We start from the raw sequence: 16,570 nt of genomic DNA, 5'->3' as shown, positions 1-16,570 counted from the left end.
ACACACTTGACTGTTGTATTTCTCTTTAATTTAAGGGTATCGCCATTGAGAAAGAAAACCTGACTCGATAAAAAAAGAAATATATATATTCTACGTGACCCCCAAACATTTGAATGGTCGCATGGCGTTGATCAACAAATCGAATTTAAAATCAAAATAGTGCCAATCAAATATTTACATTATTATTTTTCAATTATGGAATGATTTTGTGAGGAAAAGACTTGTATTAGCTTTTAAAAGTTAACATTTGTGTACAGATGTTCATCCAATTCAGCACAAAGCATGAAGAGGACACGATATTTGCATGATTAGTGGGCCAGATCTGGAGAATAATCGAACAGGGCACCCAAAAAACAAAAATGTCACAAAAATTAAGAATGAAGAAATAATGCTCCCGTCTCAATTTATCCTGTAATTGACAGTTTAAGTGAACAAAGCTGATATACTTGCAGGAAGCCATATTCTAAAGCATGAACATTCAGCAACAGGGTGACATGCGGGTTTATTGTACTGTCTGCCTTCTTATGGAAGATCATCGAACATCTCTTTCTCTTAAAAACGGAGGTACATTAGGTTTTTACTACTAGCTGGTTGCTATTGACAGCGGCGGCTCGACACAAGTCCAAGTAATAACGCTGCCAATATTCCAGCCTGCAGAATTAAATTGTCTGTTTCCTTCTTCGCATCTATATAATAGTCTTGCAATGGGCAAAATGGAGTGTCATCATTTTGTCTTCGAAGGACTCAACGATCGCCTCGTTCTGAAGCACACGTCGATTGTCTTTATTGCCTTGTTGTGATGTGCATTTTCCTACAACTGAATTTGTGAGAAGCTCAAGCTAAAAAAAAGTTGACCGTGGCTAAAATGGGGCCCATTTGGGTCACCCATTCCCCCACCGGATAAGAAATTGTACCCAGCAACAGGGTTGGGCGGCTGGTAGACAGTAACATCAGGTTTATCCACCGTCCTACAGCTGAAGGAGGAACCGTCAAGGTTTGGAGTGCAGTGTTGAGAACCCAAAAGCAGGGGAGGAAGACAAGCATGGACTTAAATATTTAATTAGCAGCAGAAGACAACCATACAAAGCAAGTTACTCTGGAATGACAAAAAAAATGAAAGAAATTTAATATCATGGCCATGAGACCCAGCACTCTACATTGCGTACAAAAAATAAAGTTAAAACTGGCAAAATGATTTCAATTTAACGTGCTCGTTCAAATGTACCTTGGAGCACCACCCAATTTAAATAAAAAACAGGGAAACCTTTTCTTAAACTTAGTCACTGATTGGAATTTGTTCTGCAATTTTGTTCTTTTTGTCTTTTTTAACAGGACCCACAGAAAAGTCTTAAGGACCCAAATGCCTGAATGCAGTCATGGTTGTTTAAAGAAGCCACTTTGGGGCAAATTTCACGGCTTGGGCTTCGACAAACTCATACGAAGGCAATTTGGCCAAACGAGCCCCAAAAAGTTAATTCTAGATCCATGCGCGTTGCCACATTGTGGCGCTTTCCCAATACCGATTAACATGGATGCCACAACGCATCAAAGCTTGATTAACATTTGGAGAATTTGCTCAGAAAAAGGGGGTGCCGGGACCCAGTCATCATTGCTTGCAGCCTGTCTTTCGTTAGCTCAGCACAGTAAAAAATTGCATCATTATGTATGCAACCATTAACATAAATTCACATTTTCTCTAATTAACCATCTCATTATACCCGCTATCTATCAAAAAATGCAAAAAGGCTTCCGAACGGCCACCCCTCCGAGCAAGACTATCATAAGTCACCTGTAGATGGTGTACTCGTTGGGGGGTCCCGAAAATGCATCTGAGCTGTTCCTTTTGCCAAAATTGCCGGTCCATAAAACAGTGTCGTTCAAGATGACTATGGCGGAGAGAGCCGGAAGACTAATTGGATTGATGCTCTGGCGAAGCAAAACGTCTACCTGCAGGGGCAACAGACAACATATTCAGCGATGGCATAAAATAACAACTTTAATGAATGTTGGGATGGTAAAATAATGCCGTGAGACGACGCCGGCGCTTTATTTTGCAACATATGTTCACGTGTCTCTTAAGTCAAGCAATGTGTTCTGAAACGTTCACAATGATGACAGCAGCTTCCGTATGTTCTGGCGCATCTCACTGGGTCAGCAACAAACTTGGAAAGAATAATGTACGGATATTCCAGTGTAAACACGCAAGATGTGTCTTTTTCCTCGAGGGATGCACGTGGCGGAAAGAGAAATTGAAGCCGTTGTGTTTTTACACCTGAAAATAATGTAGAGGGCAAGGAGGGGTTGATTAGATTGCACTGAACCAATTTTTATTATTTTTTCCCCCGGAATTATTTTTTCCTTCTTGGTAGGATTTTTTTTTTTAAAACATTTACAGCTCAGGACCCAAATTGTGTCCCTGTACACCAAAGGACCCTTATCAGTGACGGTTAGATAATTATCCGTCCGAAAATGCAAATAATTAAAAAAGAGCATCTAAAAGTCTTACGTTATTCCACATGAATAGACACATGGGGAAAAAATGAAAATGCAGCATTCTAGAACGTTTTCAACTTCTGTACATTTATTTCCCCTTACTCATTGCAAATCTATGTTACATATAACTTGCAAATGGCCAAACAAAAATATAGCACTTTCGAACTTTTTAAGATTCAGAAATGTATTTTTCCTTTTTTTTTTGCTATCACAATCCACCTGTCATGAGCAAATGTTTGTCCTTATTAACATTAAAGAAAACAAAAAAAGGAAAAAAATAGGTAAATACAAATTAATTTACAACAAATAATTTGTCCATTAACATTGTCTTTGAATATGTAAAAGAAAATATTTGAAGAGCATCAATTTTGATGAAATTAGAAAAAAATAAATGACTGCCACTGCCACCTAGTGTCGTGGATGTGCAATAACAAAGGAAATTCCCGAGCCCCAGGGGAGGTCCTTTAATCTTAAATTATCATATACTCCCCTTTCACCACAACTAATAAAATGCTAAACCAAACGAAAATCGAGCACTCAAGAAATTTTTTCCTTTTTGCCTCGTTCTTGTCTGCTGATTTCAAGAACTGTTTGACACTCGTTTTCTCTGTCCTGCCCTCAATATGTTACTAATTTGTCCTATTACCTTGACGTTCTTTGATTGCAGGGATGACACTGCTGCGTGCTCTAACACTTTCCACATGTTTAATCTCTTTCCGTGCTCTATATCCCCTCAGGATTAGCAGCGCAGCTGTACTGTACATACAGAACAGATACACCGCCCGATTTGAATGTCTTGCCTTCGTACCTTTTCCAAGGCCTCTTTCAGACTGGGAATGGGATGCTGCAGCGGAACAGGCTCGGGGAAGCGGGGACACCTCATCTCGGATTTGGCATTGTCACCCAGCCCTTCATCTGGCAGTCGGGATGGAAATGGAGAACAGGAGGGAGGAGGCAATGAGTAAAGGGACCATGTAAGGACGTTTCACTGGATAAATGAGAAATATCGACATCACATCCATTCAACACTCGAGCTACGATTTGCATTTTGAACCTGAAAATGAGAACACGTAATCGTGACTCTTCGTTGATGGATGAAGAAGCACATCTGTATACGTGAGGAGTTTGTGCAAAATCGAGATTATGTTGCTAAATTGGAAGCAAAGTTGTCTGGTGGTTAGCACGTTTGCCTTACATACATAGTTCTGCTGTTCGTGGTTTGGATTTTGGTTGTAGGGATGCATTTATTATTATCATTATTTATTTTTTGAGGTCGAAAAATATTTAGTTTTGAAAAATTCTCCCTTCTCCCCGTTACATCGGACTCCTGCCGCACGTCAAGATGCAAATTGTCTTGGTTGCATTATGCAAATGTTAACCCAACAAGCGAGCAAAATGAATAAATATGAAGTGGTCCGCGGCAAAAAAAAAAAAAAAAAAAGGTTGAAGACCATTATTTTATATGATATGTTCATAGGTTAAACTCAACGATTCAAGTTAGTTAAATTGAAGCTTTTAAAGGTAAATGTAATCTGAAGCCTGTTCAATACAGAAATCCTTCGCTATATCGCTCTTCACTATCGGGGCTTCGCGGATTTTTTTAAAGTGCCTTGTCTAGAAGTGAACAAAGTTAGTTATTTGTCAGAAAACGTTGACAATTCTATTTCTTTAACACATTTTGGGCCTGAAAAGAGGTTTTATTTTTGTTTCATTCTGCAGTACAGTATTGCATTGTAAAATAATAGCAAAGAATAAAGCTGACTACTTCGCGGAATTCACCTATTGCGGGTTATTTTTGGAACCTATCCCCCGCGATAAACGAGGGATTACTGTATCTTGAAAACCGGTGTTTTACATTTATAAGATAAGATAAAATAAGATTATGTGCATTTCAGCAATTTTCTATTATCCATAGACAAAATTAAATGGACCAAACGTTAAATATGAATAGCCATTTCCATCATGTAAGATGGTAAATTGCAAAAATACAAAAGCAACAGTCACTTGTGTTGTGTGGCCCCTTTAAGAGGTGAGTGAGAGAGGGAGAGTCGAAAGCAGTAGCCTGAGGTATGAATAAACATAGCTTTGTACACGTTTCACAAAAACAAGACAAGCAAAAGGTTCCATGCAAAAAAAAAAAAATGACAAAACCATAATGGTAAAATAATTTGACAACAAAATGAGTCATGTGTTCCATTCATGGCTTATAAATAATGAGGAAAACAGTGGACCCATGGAGCAATCATAAACATTGAAAAACGTTTTAAGAATACTGCTTATAATCGTTTACTAGGGTAAAGAATCCCCAGACAGATGTATGACAACTGCTAGCTGGTTATACAAATTTCTGATTCATTTCTGCATTTTCTCTCATGGGATTCCTGCCTCCTGAAAATGACCTGCTGCTTACTCTGCCCCCTCTGCTGCAGGGCCAATATCAAGTGCAGCTTTCGACCTCGTGATGGCAGCGGGCAGGGGTTGCACGGTGTACTGGTACTAAAAAAATCTTGCTGTTAAACAAAAGGACATGGATGAATGAGGATTGAGGACAATTATTTTTGAGAATAAAGATGGCGGGGACGATGGCGGATGCGTACCCAGGACGGACCGGCAAAATAGGGTGCCCATCTCTTAGCAATCTTGTTGACTGAAGGGACACATGCCTTCAGCTTCTTGATTTCATTACATAGTTGGCAAGATTTGTAAAGCGCCTTACTGACAACCACAGGATTTAAGTGGGAGAGAAGATGAAGGTGAAATGAAACAATTTCTTACTTTCCACTTTTGAATGGATGGCTCTCTGGTTTTAACCTTTGTTACACCCCTAACTTGCAGAAAGGTAGTTTTCACAGGCAAAACACAATCTAAAATTGAGAAGCCACTCAGTGCTATTTGTTGTTTGTATAAATCGTCAATTTTAGAGGAAATGTGAGCAAAGGCTGTTTCAATGCCTTTCTCACAGGAAACTGTGAAATTTAAATAAACGACCCACTTTGTAAAGAAGCGAGTGAATTTTCTGCATTTCGCCTTTAAGAGATGTTTTAGTTTTCACGTGCTTTTCAGCATTAGCATTCCTCGTCCACAGACGGCGGAATTGCCATTTTGATTTGTTTTAACAGTTGGCAACAATTTGAACACTAAAACCGTCTGAAAGCATTAAAAAACACCGTAGTCACGTCGGCGCATGACCAGAACGAGTTCAGATTTGATCAAAGCTCTGAGTGAACTGAGGAAGGATTTACTTGGGTAATTTCACACTTGATGGGTGGCAATCTGGGCACGCACGCTGGAAACCAAACTATTTGTATATAAGCCATTAAAAAAAAAAAAGATTCTTCAAAACATGATAACCCCTACAAGCGCTCACCTGGCTGCACTTTTGGAAGTTGATATTGCCAGAAGAAGCATCCCGTCATCACCATGGACAGCACGAGAAAGAACACCAAACCCACTTGGGTCCATTTAACCTTCATCTTCTTGCTTTTTGTGACTCCTTGGAACTGGACGGTGGGAGCAGGAGGAGGAGGAGCCGGAGGGACAGCGGCGGGTGGAGTTGTCTTGAATAGAAGCACACATCACTCACTCATAAAAAAATCGCGTTGAAAAATGACTCGAATCCAAAACACAAGAGATCCACTTGGCACTCCACACAGTACTCACCCCCAAAGCAGAACGGACGAGATTAACAGTGACACAGCAATCTTCTTAACACTCAATCAACCACCTAAACATCATTCCGCTTTAGTTCCGCCACAAAGGCATTGGCGGTGTCCCTTGTTGACAAAAGGCACCAAAGTGGGCCACCATGTCTGATTTTGCTGGGACTGCGCGGTAATCTGACGGCCGGCGCCACTCTTTCCCCATCACAATTCAATTTCCTCTCCTGTAGCTCCAGCCTGTTGACATCATAATCCGCAGATTTACTCCACCAAAGCGGTTGGTCGGGGGGAATCTTAATCTCTAATCCCTGCGAATCACTTCGCTACAGTCCAGTCTGATGAGTGTCTCCCATGAGATGGGCGCCTTCGGGCCAAAGCGGGTTCAGATGGCGCGGCATTGGCCACCTGAGGCGAGTTGCTATGTGTCGCTGTGGTGCGGCCATTGTGGTTCAAATCATGAAGTGAAATCGAGGCAAGGCATCTTCCTACATAAGGCAACTCAAGGTGCTTGACACAAGCAAAGACGCAGCGCCGTCAAGCATTTACAAACGAGTTGACAATATTCAAAAGCAAAGCAGAGAAAAATAAAAGCATTTAACACATTAACAGAACACCTTAAAACTATTTAAAGTCAACGGTATTGGAAAAAAGTTTTTAACCTGAATTTAAAAGCATTTAAAATTGTTGCTGACTTATTCCATTTGTGTGCAACATAACAGTTAAATGCTGCTTCATCGTGTTTATTTTGAACTCTGGACTCCACTAATTGACTGCAGATCTCAATGACTTACCGGGTTTATTTTCAATCTGCATTTCTTTAATGTATTCAGGACTAAAAAACATTCAGTGAGTTATAGACCAGTAGCACAATTTTAAAATGGTAAAACCCGGAGTAATATGTTCTGATCTCATTGTTCTGGTGGGCATGACTCACCGTCAGCGTTGGATGTGTCTGGCTGTCTTGACTGTGACAGGTGCTGATGCTTTTCTTTGAGGAATTCACATTATTCATGTCTCTAAACCGGATACGTAGTGTCAAATGCGAGACAGTCAGTGCCGGATGCAGCGAAGCAATCAAGTCTTACGCCTTAAATGTAGTTCGTTATGATCAAACAACGAAATCCTAACGATACAAATGCCGCAGATGGTTTTCACAAAGGGATTCCTGTTCTTCATGTCTCTAATCCGGATTTAAGTTAGCAGCCTCACCACGGGTTGCAATGATCATATCTGACTCAAAGATGACTTTTGTGGCCCCATTTTCGCAGATGTGATGAAAACAAAATCACACGTGACCTCTTCATGTAATCAATTCCCAAAAGGGATATCTGCGTTGAAAATGTCAACTCTATTGAATTTTCTGTTCCTGAGGTTTGGCTGGAGCTTTATCACACGATTTTTGTGGTTTGTGGAAAAGCTCACTCACATAAGAATAGTGTGCAGGTGCAGATCCGGGTTACATAACCTGTGATAAAGTGCACGCACACACATGTCCACACTCACATCTTTTTACCTGCGCTTGCAGCCCATCCATAGTGGCCTCCCTGAGGACTTTACTCCCGGCTTTTCCCATCCTTCTAACACACCGGCTGTGACCTGACACAAAAACACACAAACGGGGCCTCATTTGCATTTGCAAATATATTCATATCCACATTCTGTATTTTTGCAACGTGGAGGTTTTCACAGTATCATGCATATGCCAGTGAGCGCCAGAATGTCAGTATCAGTAAGACACTGATTTCGTTCTGCTGACCTTGTCTGTCGAAAGCTAAATGGTGTTGTGGGCTAAGTGCTGTTAGCAGTGGTATTGGCCACTGCAGCGAGCTCCATGCCTGTCTGCTTGTCCATGGAGATAGAACAAAACATTAGCACAGCTAAATGTCCAAAAACTACAACCAATTGCCACCAAAAATCATATGCACATCAATACTCTTGTCCAATTCAACCTGTAAAAAATAAATAAAAAAGGACAAGGACAAGATTTTTGATTTTGTGGAAGAGTGGGTTTTGCTCAAATATTGTGCAGAACCGTCTTACATTTTCACAAGTTGAAGTGGACTACAGTAGGAATTTTGGAGGCGATCGGTCACCATTTCAAACACTAGATGACAACAGAATGTGTCAAACCAAGCCAGGAAAAAATACGCACACAATGCTTGCCACCCTGCCATGACATGGACAGGCTCAGATGGAAAAAAATAATGTCCGGCCAGATATGAGCAGGACAAATTTTGGCAGCATCCATCCATCCATTATCTGTACCACTTCTCCTCACAAGGGTCACAAGTGTGCTGTGTAGGCGGGGGACACCCTAAACTGGTTGCCAGCCAATTGCAGGGCACCTAAAGACACACAACCATCCACGCTCGCACTCATACCTAAGGGCAATTTAGAGTGTCCAATCAACCCATAATGGGTGTTTTATGGAATGTGGGAAGAAACCTGAGTACCCGGAGGAAACCCACGCAGGCACCAGGAGAACATGCAAACTCCACACAGGAAGGCCGGAGCCGGAATCGAACCCACAACCTCCACTGTGAGGCCATCGTGCAAACCAGTTGGTCAAAGTACCATTGTGGCAGCAATCATCGCAAAAAACATCTTAAATTGCAACAGATTGTTTTTGGGAGGTGGATTTTCGTGCTGTTATCATTTTTACATACACACCTATTATATATGTGCCAATGTTCAGCCATCCAAAGGTCCCTTTGAAGAAGATCTTTCGAAAAACATTCTGGTTCTCCTAAGGCACTAATATGCCACTCACTCTAACGTCACCTTATTAAGGTTATTGTCAGTCCGATACGAGACTATATGAGCAGGTGGCAGAAAAAAATAGATGCCCATTGGATGGATGCATATTACATTTATACTTTCATTGGCCATTTACATGATTGCTGAGAAGAAAAAAATGCAGGCTAGAAAGAATGTTGGCTGATATTTCTGATGAAAACATTACAGAAGTATCAGCCCAAAGAAATGAAGCAATTTTCGACGAAATGCTATTTAACATAACAGCATATCCGATCAATCCCCAGAAGCCTTTTGAATTAAGCGTAAAAACCTGTTATTGCTTTATATATATATATATATATTTATATATATATATATATATATATATATATATATTAGGGCTGTCAAAATTAAAGTGTTAACTCAGGTGATTAATCCCAAATTTTTTAACTCAGTTAAATATTTTAACTCAACTCAGTTTGATTTACTTAAAAAATAATTTGCATACTTTGCAAATATTGCGCCATATTAGCTGTACATCTTTAGCACGTCTCAGAACAAAACACTGCGTTCAAGTTACCACTGGGTCTTGCAAACCAACACTAATGGAGTGTGGCGCTTGTGGGTGGTTTTGAGAAATGTCTCAAAGAAAAATGTCTGCAAAGATTTCTCCATTTAGATCGTATTCAAGAATCAAAGAAACCGATTAGAACAGTCTTTGAATTCTACTTCATATTTGGTGATTTTGCATCAATTCCACGACATTATTCAAGTAAATATCTGTTACAAGCTTCGCAAAAGAATTGTGATTAATTATAATTTTGTGATTAATTAGTTAAAAAGTTCATCACTTGACTAATATATATATATATATATAAATATTTTTTTTTTCTTTTCTTCAGACACAGTAATACTAATATACACTAAGAGGCAGTATTGATTTACAATGACAAAGAGAGAATCGTTTAACTGTATTTTAGTTTACAGTATTACACTAGGACCCGACTGATTAATGAGACAATTGTGGCTCTTCGAACTTCGGCCAACATAATCATCCTTTTAGACGATGTTTGCCGATTGCATTTAATTTTTGGTACGATTGGATTTCATTTTATGTACTACAACCATTTACCGCAGATACACAACTAACACTGGCCTCATCATTTACTCTACATAAATCTATTCTATACCCTAGTAAGGTCATAACTACCGACCGTTCAATATAATGCAAAGTTTAATTCATCAAAAGCATTGCTCGAGTGAAAAATGCAAGTTGTACTTGGAATTGGATGTCACTATTTTAAACGGCTAACCCAACCTAAAGTAATGGATGGTTAAATAAAAACAAATAAATCAAACATAAATGCATTAAATATGACAAACATTCAACTACTGGACAGGGATTGACACCTTTAAATGCATTGCGTGATGAAATGCATAAAATTAATGCATTTAAATAATGAAGTTCCATGTCACAAAACCAACACCAAAAACAGGTTAATGGCACACGTTTTGGTGTTGACAAAAAAAATTAAGTAAACTTTAATTTGGTTGAGCAAATTGTTTATTTAAACTTATAATTCAAATATCCTCTCAAAATACACCATCTTAAACTAGCATTTCTTAAATTTTTTTTTAAATAAAGAGGAAATTAGTGGAAGATGTGAATGAGAACAAAGAGAATAATTGGGATCAAATTTATTATTTGAATGTACCTAACATGGTACATAAAGGTTGCTGCCTTTTGGCCAGAAGTTTTCGCTGTTCTGCTCGTATGAAATTATGAATGTGGTGATGGGTAAGTATTGTTTGAAAATTTGACTGAGACAAGGTTTTGGTTTCATTATGTGGCACTTGTATCAGAAAGAACACAAAAGCATAAATGGCTTCTTCAGCGAATAGCTACGAATACGTTCCAGAGGGGAAAAAAAGCAAATTGGGGAAAATATGAAGAGCGAGTGACAAAACTGCTGGGGATTATTGTATTGCAACATTGCTTTGTCATGTTTAGCGTGGGATTGACCCACCCAAATGTAGGGAAACAAGGAAGGGAGGAGCATCCTCCAAAAAATGGAAAGAGATCCAAAAGGGATACAAAATATTAGCGAAACAAAAGCCCAAAAGAATTAAGCCCAAAGTCCAAAAACAAACAGTTGGAAAAAGATCAAGAAAGCAAACAAGCAACAGGAAACAAGACATGACTTGGACAATGAAATAACAAAGACTGAAATGAAGCAGGGAACTAAATACGATCAAACTAACGAGACAACAGGAAACCAACTGCACAGGACACAAGTGGCTGAAGGAGTTCATTGGTTGACACAAGGGACCAAGTCCACAAGTACAAGAGGACCCAAAAACCTAACGACAACCTAACCTAACTCAAAAAAGACACATTATGACATGAGTGTCCAGTTTTAATGGCAACATTTGGATACTGATGAGTAGAGCACATTTGGCGCAAGTTACACCAGGGCTAGGATTTGTTTTTTTCTGGGGCGAGCTGGTGAGGTTGTCCACAGGGCTCAAAAAGGGACCGCCTGCGGGTCACAAGTTGTGATGCTGGCAGCAAATATTCCGTTTTGAATAAAGTGCTGAATATCAAATATTGCTGTCATGAGTCCTAAAGTCCCAGAGCGTTGTGAACTGAAACCGCCAAGAATGCTCAGTGCTCTGATTGCTTATTCAGATTTTCATTTTGCTGCCCAAACTACTTCAACTCCACAATGCTTCTACATATAAAACAGTGGTTCCCAACTTTATTGTTGTTTATCCCAGAAATGTTTTGTCATATCATGAGTAGGACCTCACGATTCTCAAAGAACATAACACAACTGATTATCAAATGCTAATTATTTTATTTCATCTCCTTAATTTGATTTATCACACATTGTCTTCTTTTTAATTTAAATTGAAAATAAAAATAAGTTGTTGATTTGAAAATAAGTAACAAAAATGATACATCAAAAATAATATACTTACTTTTCTTATGTATAACTCATAACATTTACCACAAAAAATGTCCACTTTAAACAGGCATTTAAACTTTACTTATAACAATAGTTAAATATCTTGTGAGTGAATTTTGAATATTTACTTAAATCTTGGGAATAAATTATCAAATGTTTCCAATGTGTTTGTGCACCACAATTTGTGAAACAATGATCTAATACAAAAGGCAACCCAGTTTTATTTCTACAGTATAGGTAACTCAATATGCTTTCCATTATTAAAGATGCGTACAACCAGAGCTGGGCACTTGACCCTTTTTTGCCTGTCAGTCCCCCGCCCTCCGGCCGCTATCTCGGCACCCTTCTGGCTTTGACCCTCCAGCCTTATTCATAAAAATTGTCTTCTACAGTCAAAGCAGAACTTAAAGAAGCCATGTTATGGAAACATTTATTTTCTTTTGACTTAAAGGCAGTAAGTGAGTGAACAGCAGCTCCTGGATTTCTAAAACTCAAATACAAGCACAAATAGCATGAGTATGAAACCCAATAAAATAATAACATCTATAAACTACGGCACATGTATTGAGATAACAGTTGCCCACAGCAATGTAATTAATTCAGTGAGCTCCACTGAATCATTAACACATCAATTAGAATGAACAGAAAACATGATAAGGCGGCTCGGAGATTTGCTCTATTGCCCCACAGAACGGGTGCGTCTCCCATATGCCAAACATATTCATAAAATGACCATCATTGTCTTTACTGTAGACAGAAACATTGATCCCCAATTTATTATTTATGAATCCAAACTATTGTGCAGTGGACAAGAGTAGTAATGTGCATCTTCATTTTGGTGGCGATTGGTCACCGTTTTAGGCAACAGAACTGACAATTCGAGCAACATTAAAACACTTGCCTCCCTGTCATGACGTAGATGCTGAAAGTGGAAAAAAATAGCAAGCCAACTGCAAAAGGGGGCGTGCCAGTTTGTCGTAAATCTAATCACAAAAAAAAAAGTCTTTTGTGGGGAGCATTTTAGTATTGATGTCCTTTTTAAATGCAAGCCCATTATGTAAGTGCCAATGTTAATGTCGATGAAGCATCCCTTTAAGGTCAAAGTCAACAACGGCCTGATTGTTGAAAGACTGTAAAAAGATTATCCTGATCGATTATCTTCTCAAGCAGTGTTTGTGGTGAGTCTTTTTTTTCCCTGTCTGATGAAACTGATTGGAAAGTGGTCAGGGCTCAATGCTAAACCTTTCCATTATTTGCAATGGCGACCAATCCACAAACTTTGTGGCTGTGACGTAAAGCAGCATGATTATGACAACACAAGTTAAGGTACCGGCCATCATAGTCTGAGTTTGTTGTTTTTGTTTTTTGTTTTTTTTCCTTGTGTTTGGTGTTATAATTGATTGTGTCCACCTGTGCTTGTCGTCTCATTCCCTCGTGTTAATCAATCAGCTCCCTCCAACCCTTTGTGTCTTGTCCAGGTGTTCCGTGTTGTCTCGTCAAATTATTTGCATTTAGTTCCCTGGTTCCTTTCAGTCGTGCTGGGTCCTCCTCCTCAACCAAAGACTTGACAGCACTCCTGTGTATGCGTGCGAGCCACTCCCAAACCCCGAATTGCTGCATGTACTGTCCTTATTTCAAAGCTGGTGGTGCAGTTCTCCTCAAATTGAAGTTCGAGTACCACTAGTGCTACACAGGCTCCCTCTAGTGGTACCCGAAAGAATCACCATGTCCAGTTCAGTTGTATTTAACTTTTAAATTCAATAGTTAAATTTGAACTTTAAAGACTGTTTGTTTTTACTTGATAGTCCGTGTAAAACATTTGAGAACGACTGCATTATGTTATATTAAGAAATAGTGGTGATGATAATTACAATATACTCTGCAGTGCACAACCTTCCTCACAGGGGACCAGAACACCACCTCCCCTGATGACACCGTTACCGACTTGATCTCATATGCAGTCCAAGTACAGTCCAAGTATTATTGTCATCCTTTACAGTCCAAGAATTATGCACAAACCCGTTGACCTTTGTGATTCCCAAGTAACATTCAACTTTAATGCACCATTAAACATTTATAGCATGTGTGTCGGAAATCTTGCCCTTGATGAGACCACAATGGAGCGTCGCCCAATCAATATGAGGAGTTGTGTAAAAATTCAGCTCAGCATGCACATGTAAACATGCACTGTTAAAAAAAAAAAAAAAAACCTATGCAATCAAGTAAAAAATGTACGGCAATAATTTGTAGCCACTTTAATTGGGTAGATTTTAAAAATATATTTTGGGGAAAGAGTACCTTAAATCAAAAGCTATGAAATGCTTACATAAATTACGAAATGTTTCCTTCACCTTTATTACATTCCACTGTTAAATTACTTAATAAAGGGAAAGTCAACCCAGAAATATTCTTTACAGTAATATGTTCTAAGTGCCTCTACTAGTCTAAACACAACAATATTGTGTTTGTGGAATATGAGTTAAGCAGAAAAATCCACCCGTTTTTAGCGATTTCAGGGAACGGCCATTTTGTCACTTCTGTTGACTGAAAATGGCATCACAGTTGCTCCAAGCTCAGGTAACGACCAATCACGGCTCACCTGTTTTCTAAAGCTGGTGGCTGGAGTTTGTCAAAGTGCCACTCACATCTCAATTTTGAATAATTCTTTTTTTCGAGATATCTCTAGAAGTGACAGGCTCGTGTGTGCGATGACCAGTGTTGCTTGGCAACGCTTAAACAACGGCCAACTCACTTAATGGAACAGCTCCAAATATGCATTCAGTGATGAGCACAGATTTACTCTTATCGTTTTGATTAAATATAGAATGCAAATAGACAAGCCTATTTGATGAGCCGCACACATCACAGGGGACCATCAGTATCTGTAACTTTCCGATCCATGTGCAAGTCAATTTTACATTTAAAGTGTGAATAGCTCTATGGAATTCTCATGTTGCAGGAAAACTCCTCAATCCTGGATTTGGAGGCTTCCTCAAAATTCTATGGGTCACACCTCTGCTAAATAAACCCCAAAATGTGCAGTACACTGTCTCAATGCTAATAGGGTTAAGGTAGCTAGCACTGTAAATATGAATAGGTGGTATAATGTTTAAACGGGACGTCAACCCCAAATGATTATTACCAAGAATATGTTCTATGGAGCCCCACGAGCCAAAACAAGACAATTTGATTAATATTGCGTTTGTGGAATATGAGTTCAGCTGTAAAATCCACCATTTTTTGTACATCTCAGGGGGCAGCCATTTTGCCACTTGCTGTCGATTGAAAATGACATCAAAGTTGCGTAGAGCTCAACTAACGAGCAATCATGGCTCAGCTTCAGAAAATAGGTGAGCTGTGTTTGTTCGTGACCTGAGCCCTGAGCAACTGTGATGTCATTTTCAGTTGACGAAAGTGACAAAATGGCTGCCCCCTGAGATGGCTAAAAACAGGCATATTTTGTTGCTCAACTCACATTCCACAAATGGAATATTTACCAGAAAGCCATGTTTAGACTTGTGAAGGAGCATTGAACATGTCATTGCAAAGATTTTTTCGTGGCTGACTTTCCCTTTAAAAATAAAACCGATTGCTTGTAGTATTTGTTTACAATACTGGGAATGGGAATCAGGCTTATTATTGTTGGTGATTGGAGAATATTGGATTAGAGGTATGATCAAGTGAGTTTTACTTCTTTCTACCCCCCTTCGGGTATGTTGAAAAGAACTTATGTTCAGTATATGTGATGTATTGCCCAGGTGTGTATACAAACAGTATTGTTTGGAATGTTTTGCTTCTGTGGTTCTTGACAAGTCTGAAATGAATAAGGAAGGAATTAACTACAGTCCATCCTTCAATTTGAATTCCTCATGCTGCTTTTAGTCAACAGAATGCTACCCAGACGTGAAAAGGGGCACGTACCACTGGAAGCAGGGTTACAGTGAAAAATTGGACGCGTTCTTTTTCTGCTCTCATGATGATATTTTCTACATGATTAAATGAATGACGCAACCTTACATAAGGAAGTAAAGGGAAACCCACAGATTAATGATTATATTTCCATGAATAATGATAGTTTAGTTAAATATGTATTTAAATACATTTTTTATACTTTATATTGAATTTGTTTTTCTTTATTTATTTATTTTTCTTCAAAACATTTTTTAATGCAACCAAATAATTTAGGCTGGTTTAAGAAAATTCTAGGGAAGCTTCAGCGCCCTTAAAATAGGCCTAACTACGCCACTTAATGTACGTATAGGTTGCCCTTTAGTTTATGATTCCTTTACTGCCTAAAACAATCAGTTCAATTTGACATAATTTTCGTATTGTGTAATATTTACCACTCTATTAAAGCACGTGGTTTTCAGACACAGACCCATGCCTCTTCTAGATATACTTGTAAATACCAATAAAACAATACTAGCCAACACTTTGACTGTGAAAGCCAGTGTCCCAGCAATATTATAAGCAGGACTGCACACAAGCACGTTACATAAGAGCCGTAATGAGTCAAACGGCTTTTTTTCAGGCCACGAGATACCCCGCAGTCATTCACTCCTTGTCCACTTACCTCAGGATCTATCGGTCACGCTTCTTCGGGTCTTTATTGACACACAGATGTGGGGGGGAGAAAAGAAGAAATATTCCGCTTTGCTTCTGTTCCGACTGTGGGAGCTCGGGATGGTCTCCTGACAGATGTTGGTATCATAG

The 16,570-nt window shown here is 39.0% G+C and overlaps 1 protein-coding gene across 2 annotated transcripts in view; it reads right to left on the bottom strand.

Annotated features, from left to right (window-relative positions):
* Positions 1–16,570, bottom strand: part of lactbl1b (lactamase, beta-like 1b) — a 26,698-nt gene extending 10,128 nt beyond the window's left edge. Inside the window, exons 1-5 of one of the 2 annotated variants that reach the window (XM_088309456.1) lie at positions 16,431–16,570; positions 7,666–7,748; positions 5,861–6,050; positions 3,302–3,408; positions 1,790–1,947 (exon numbers count right to left, since the gene is read on the bottom strand). In XM_088309456.1, the coding sequence (XP_088165582.1) occupies positions 1,790–1,947; positions 3,302–3,408; positions 5,861–6,050; positions 7,666–7,725 (515 nt within the window). In that variant the 5' untranslated portion in view covers positions 7,726–7,748; positions 16,431–16,570. Of the gene's footprint in view, positions 1–1,789; positions 1,948–3,301; positions 3,409–5,860; positions 6,051–6,153; positions 6,389–7,665; positions 7,749–16,430 lie in introns of those variants that run through there. The other variant, XM_088309457.1, reaches the window with a different exon arrangement.

Source organism: Idiotropiscis lumnitzeri, chromosome 11 (assembly GCF_059441095.1).
Source record: "Idiotropiscis lumnitzeri isolate Australia: NSW breed Sydney's pygmy pipehorse chromosome 11, RoL_Ilum_1.0, whole genome shotgun sequence".
NCBI lineage: Eukaryota > Metazoa > Chordata > Actinopteri > Syngnathiformes > Syngnathidae > Idiotropiscis > Idiotropiscis lumnitzeri.
This window is presented reverse-complemented; position numbering and strand designations above follow the sequence as displayed.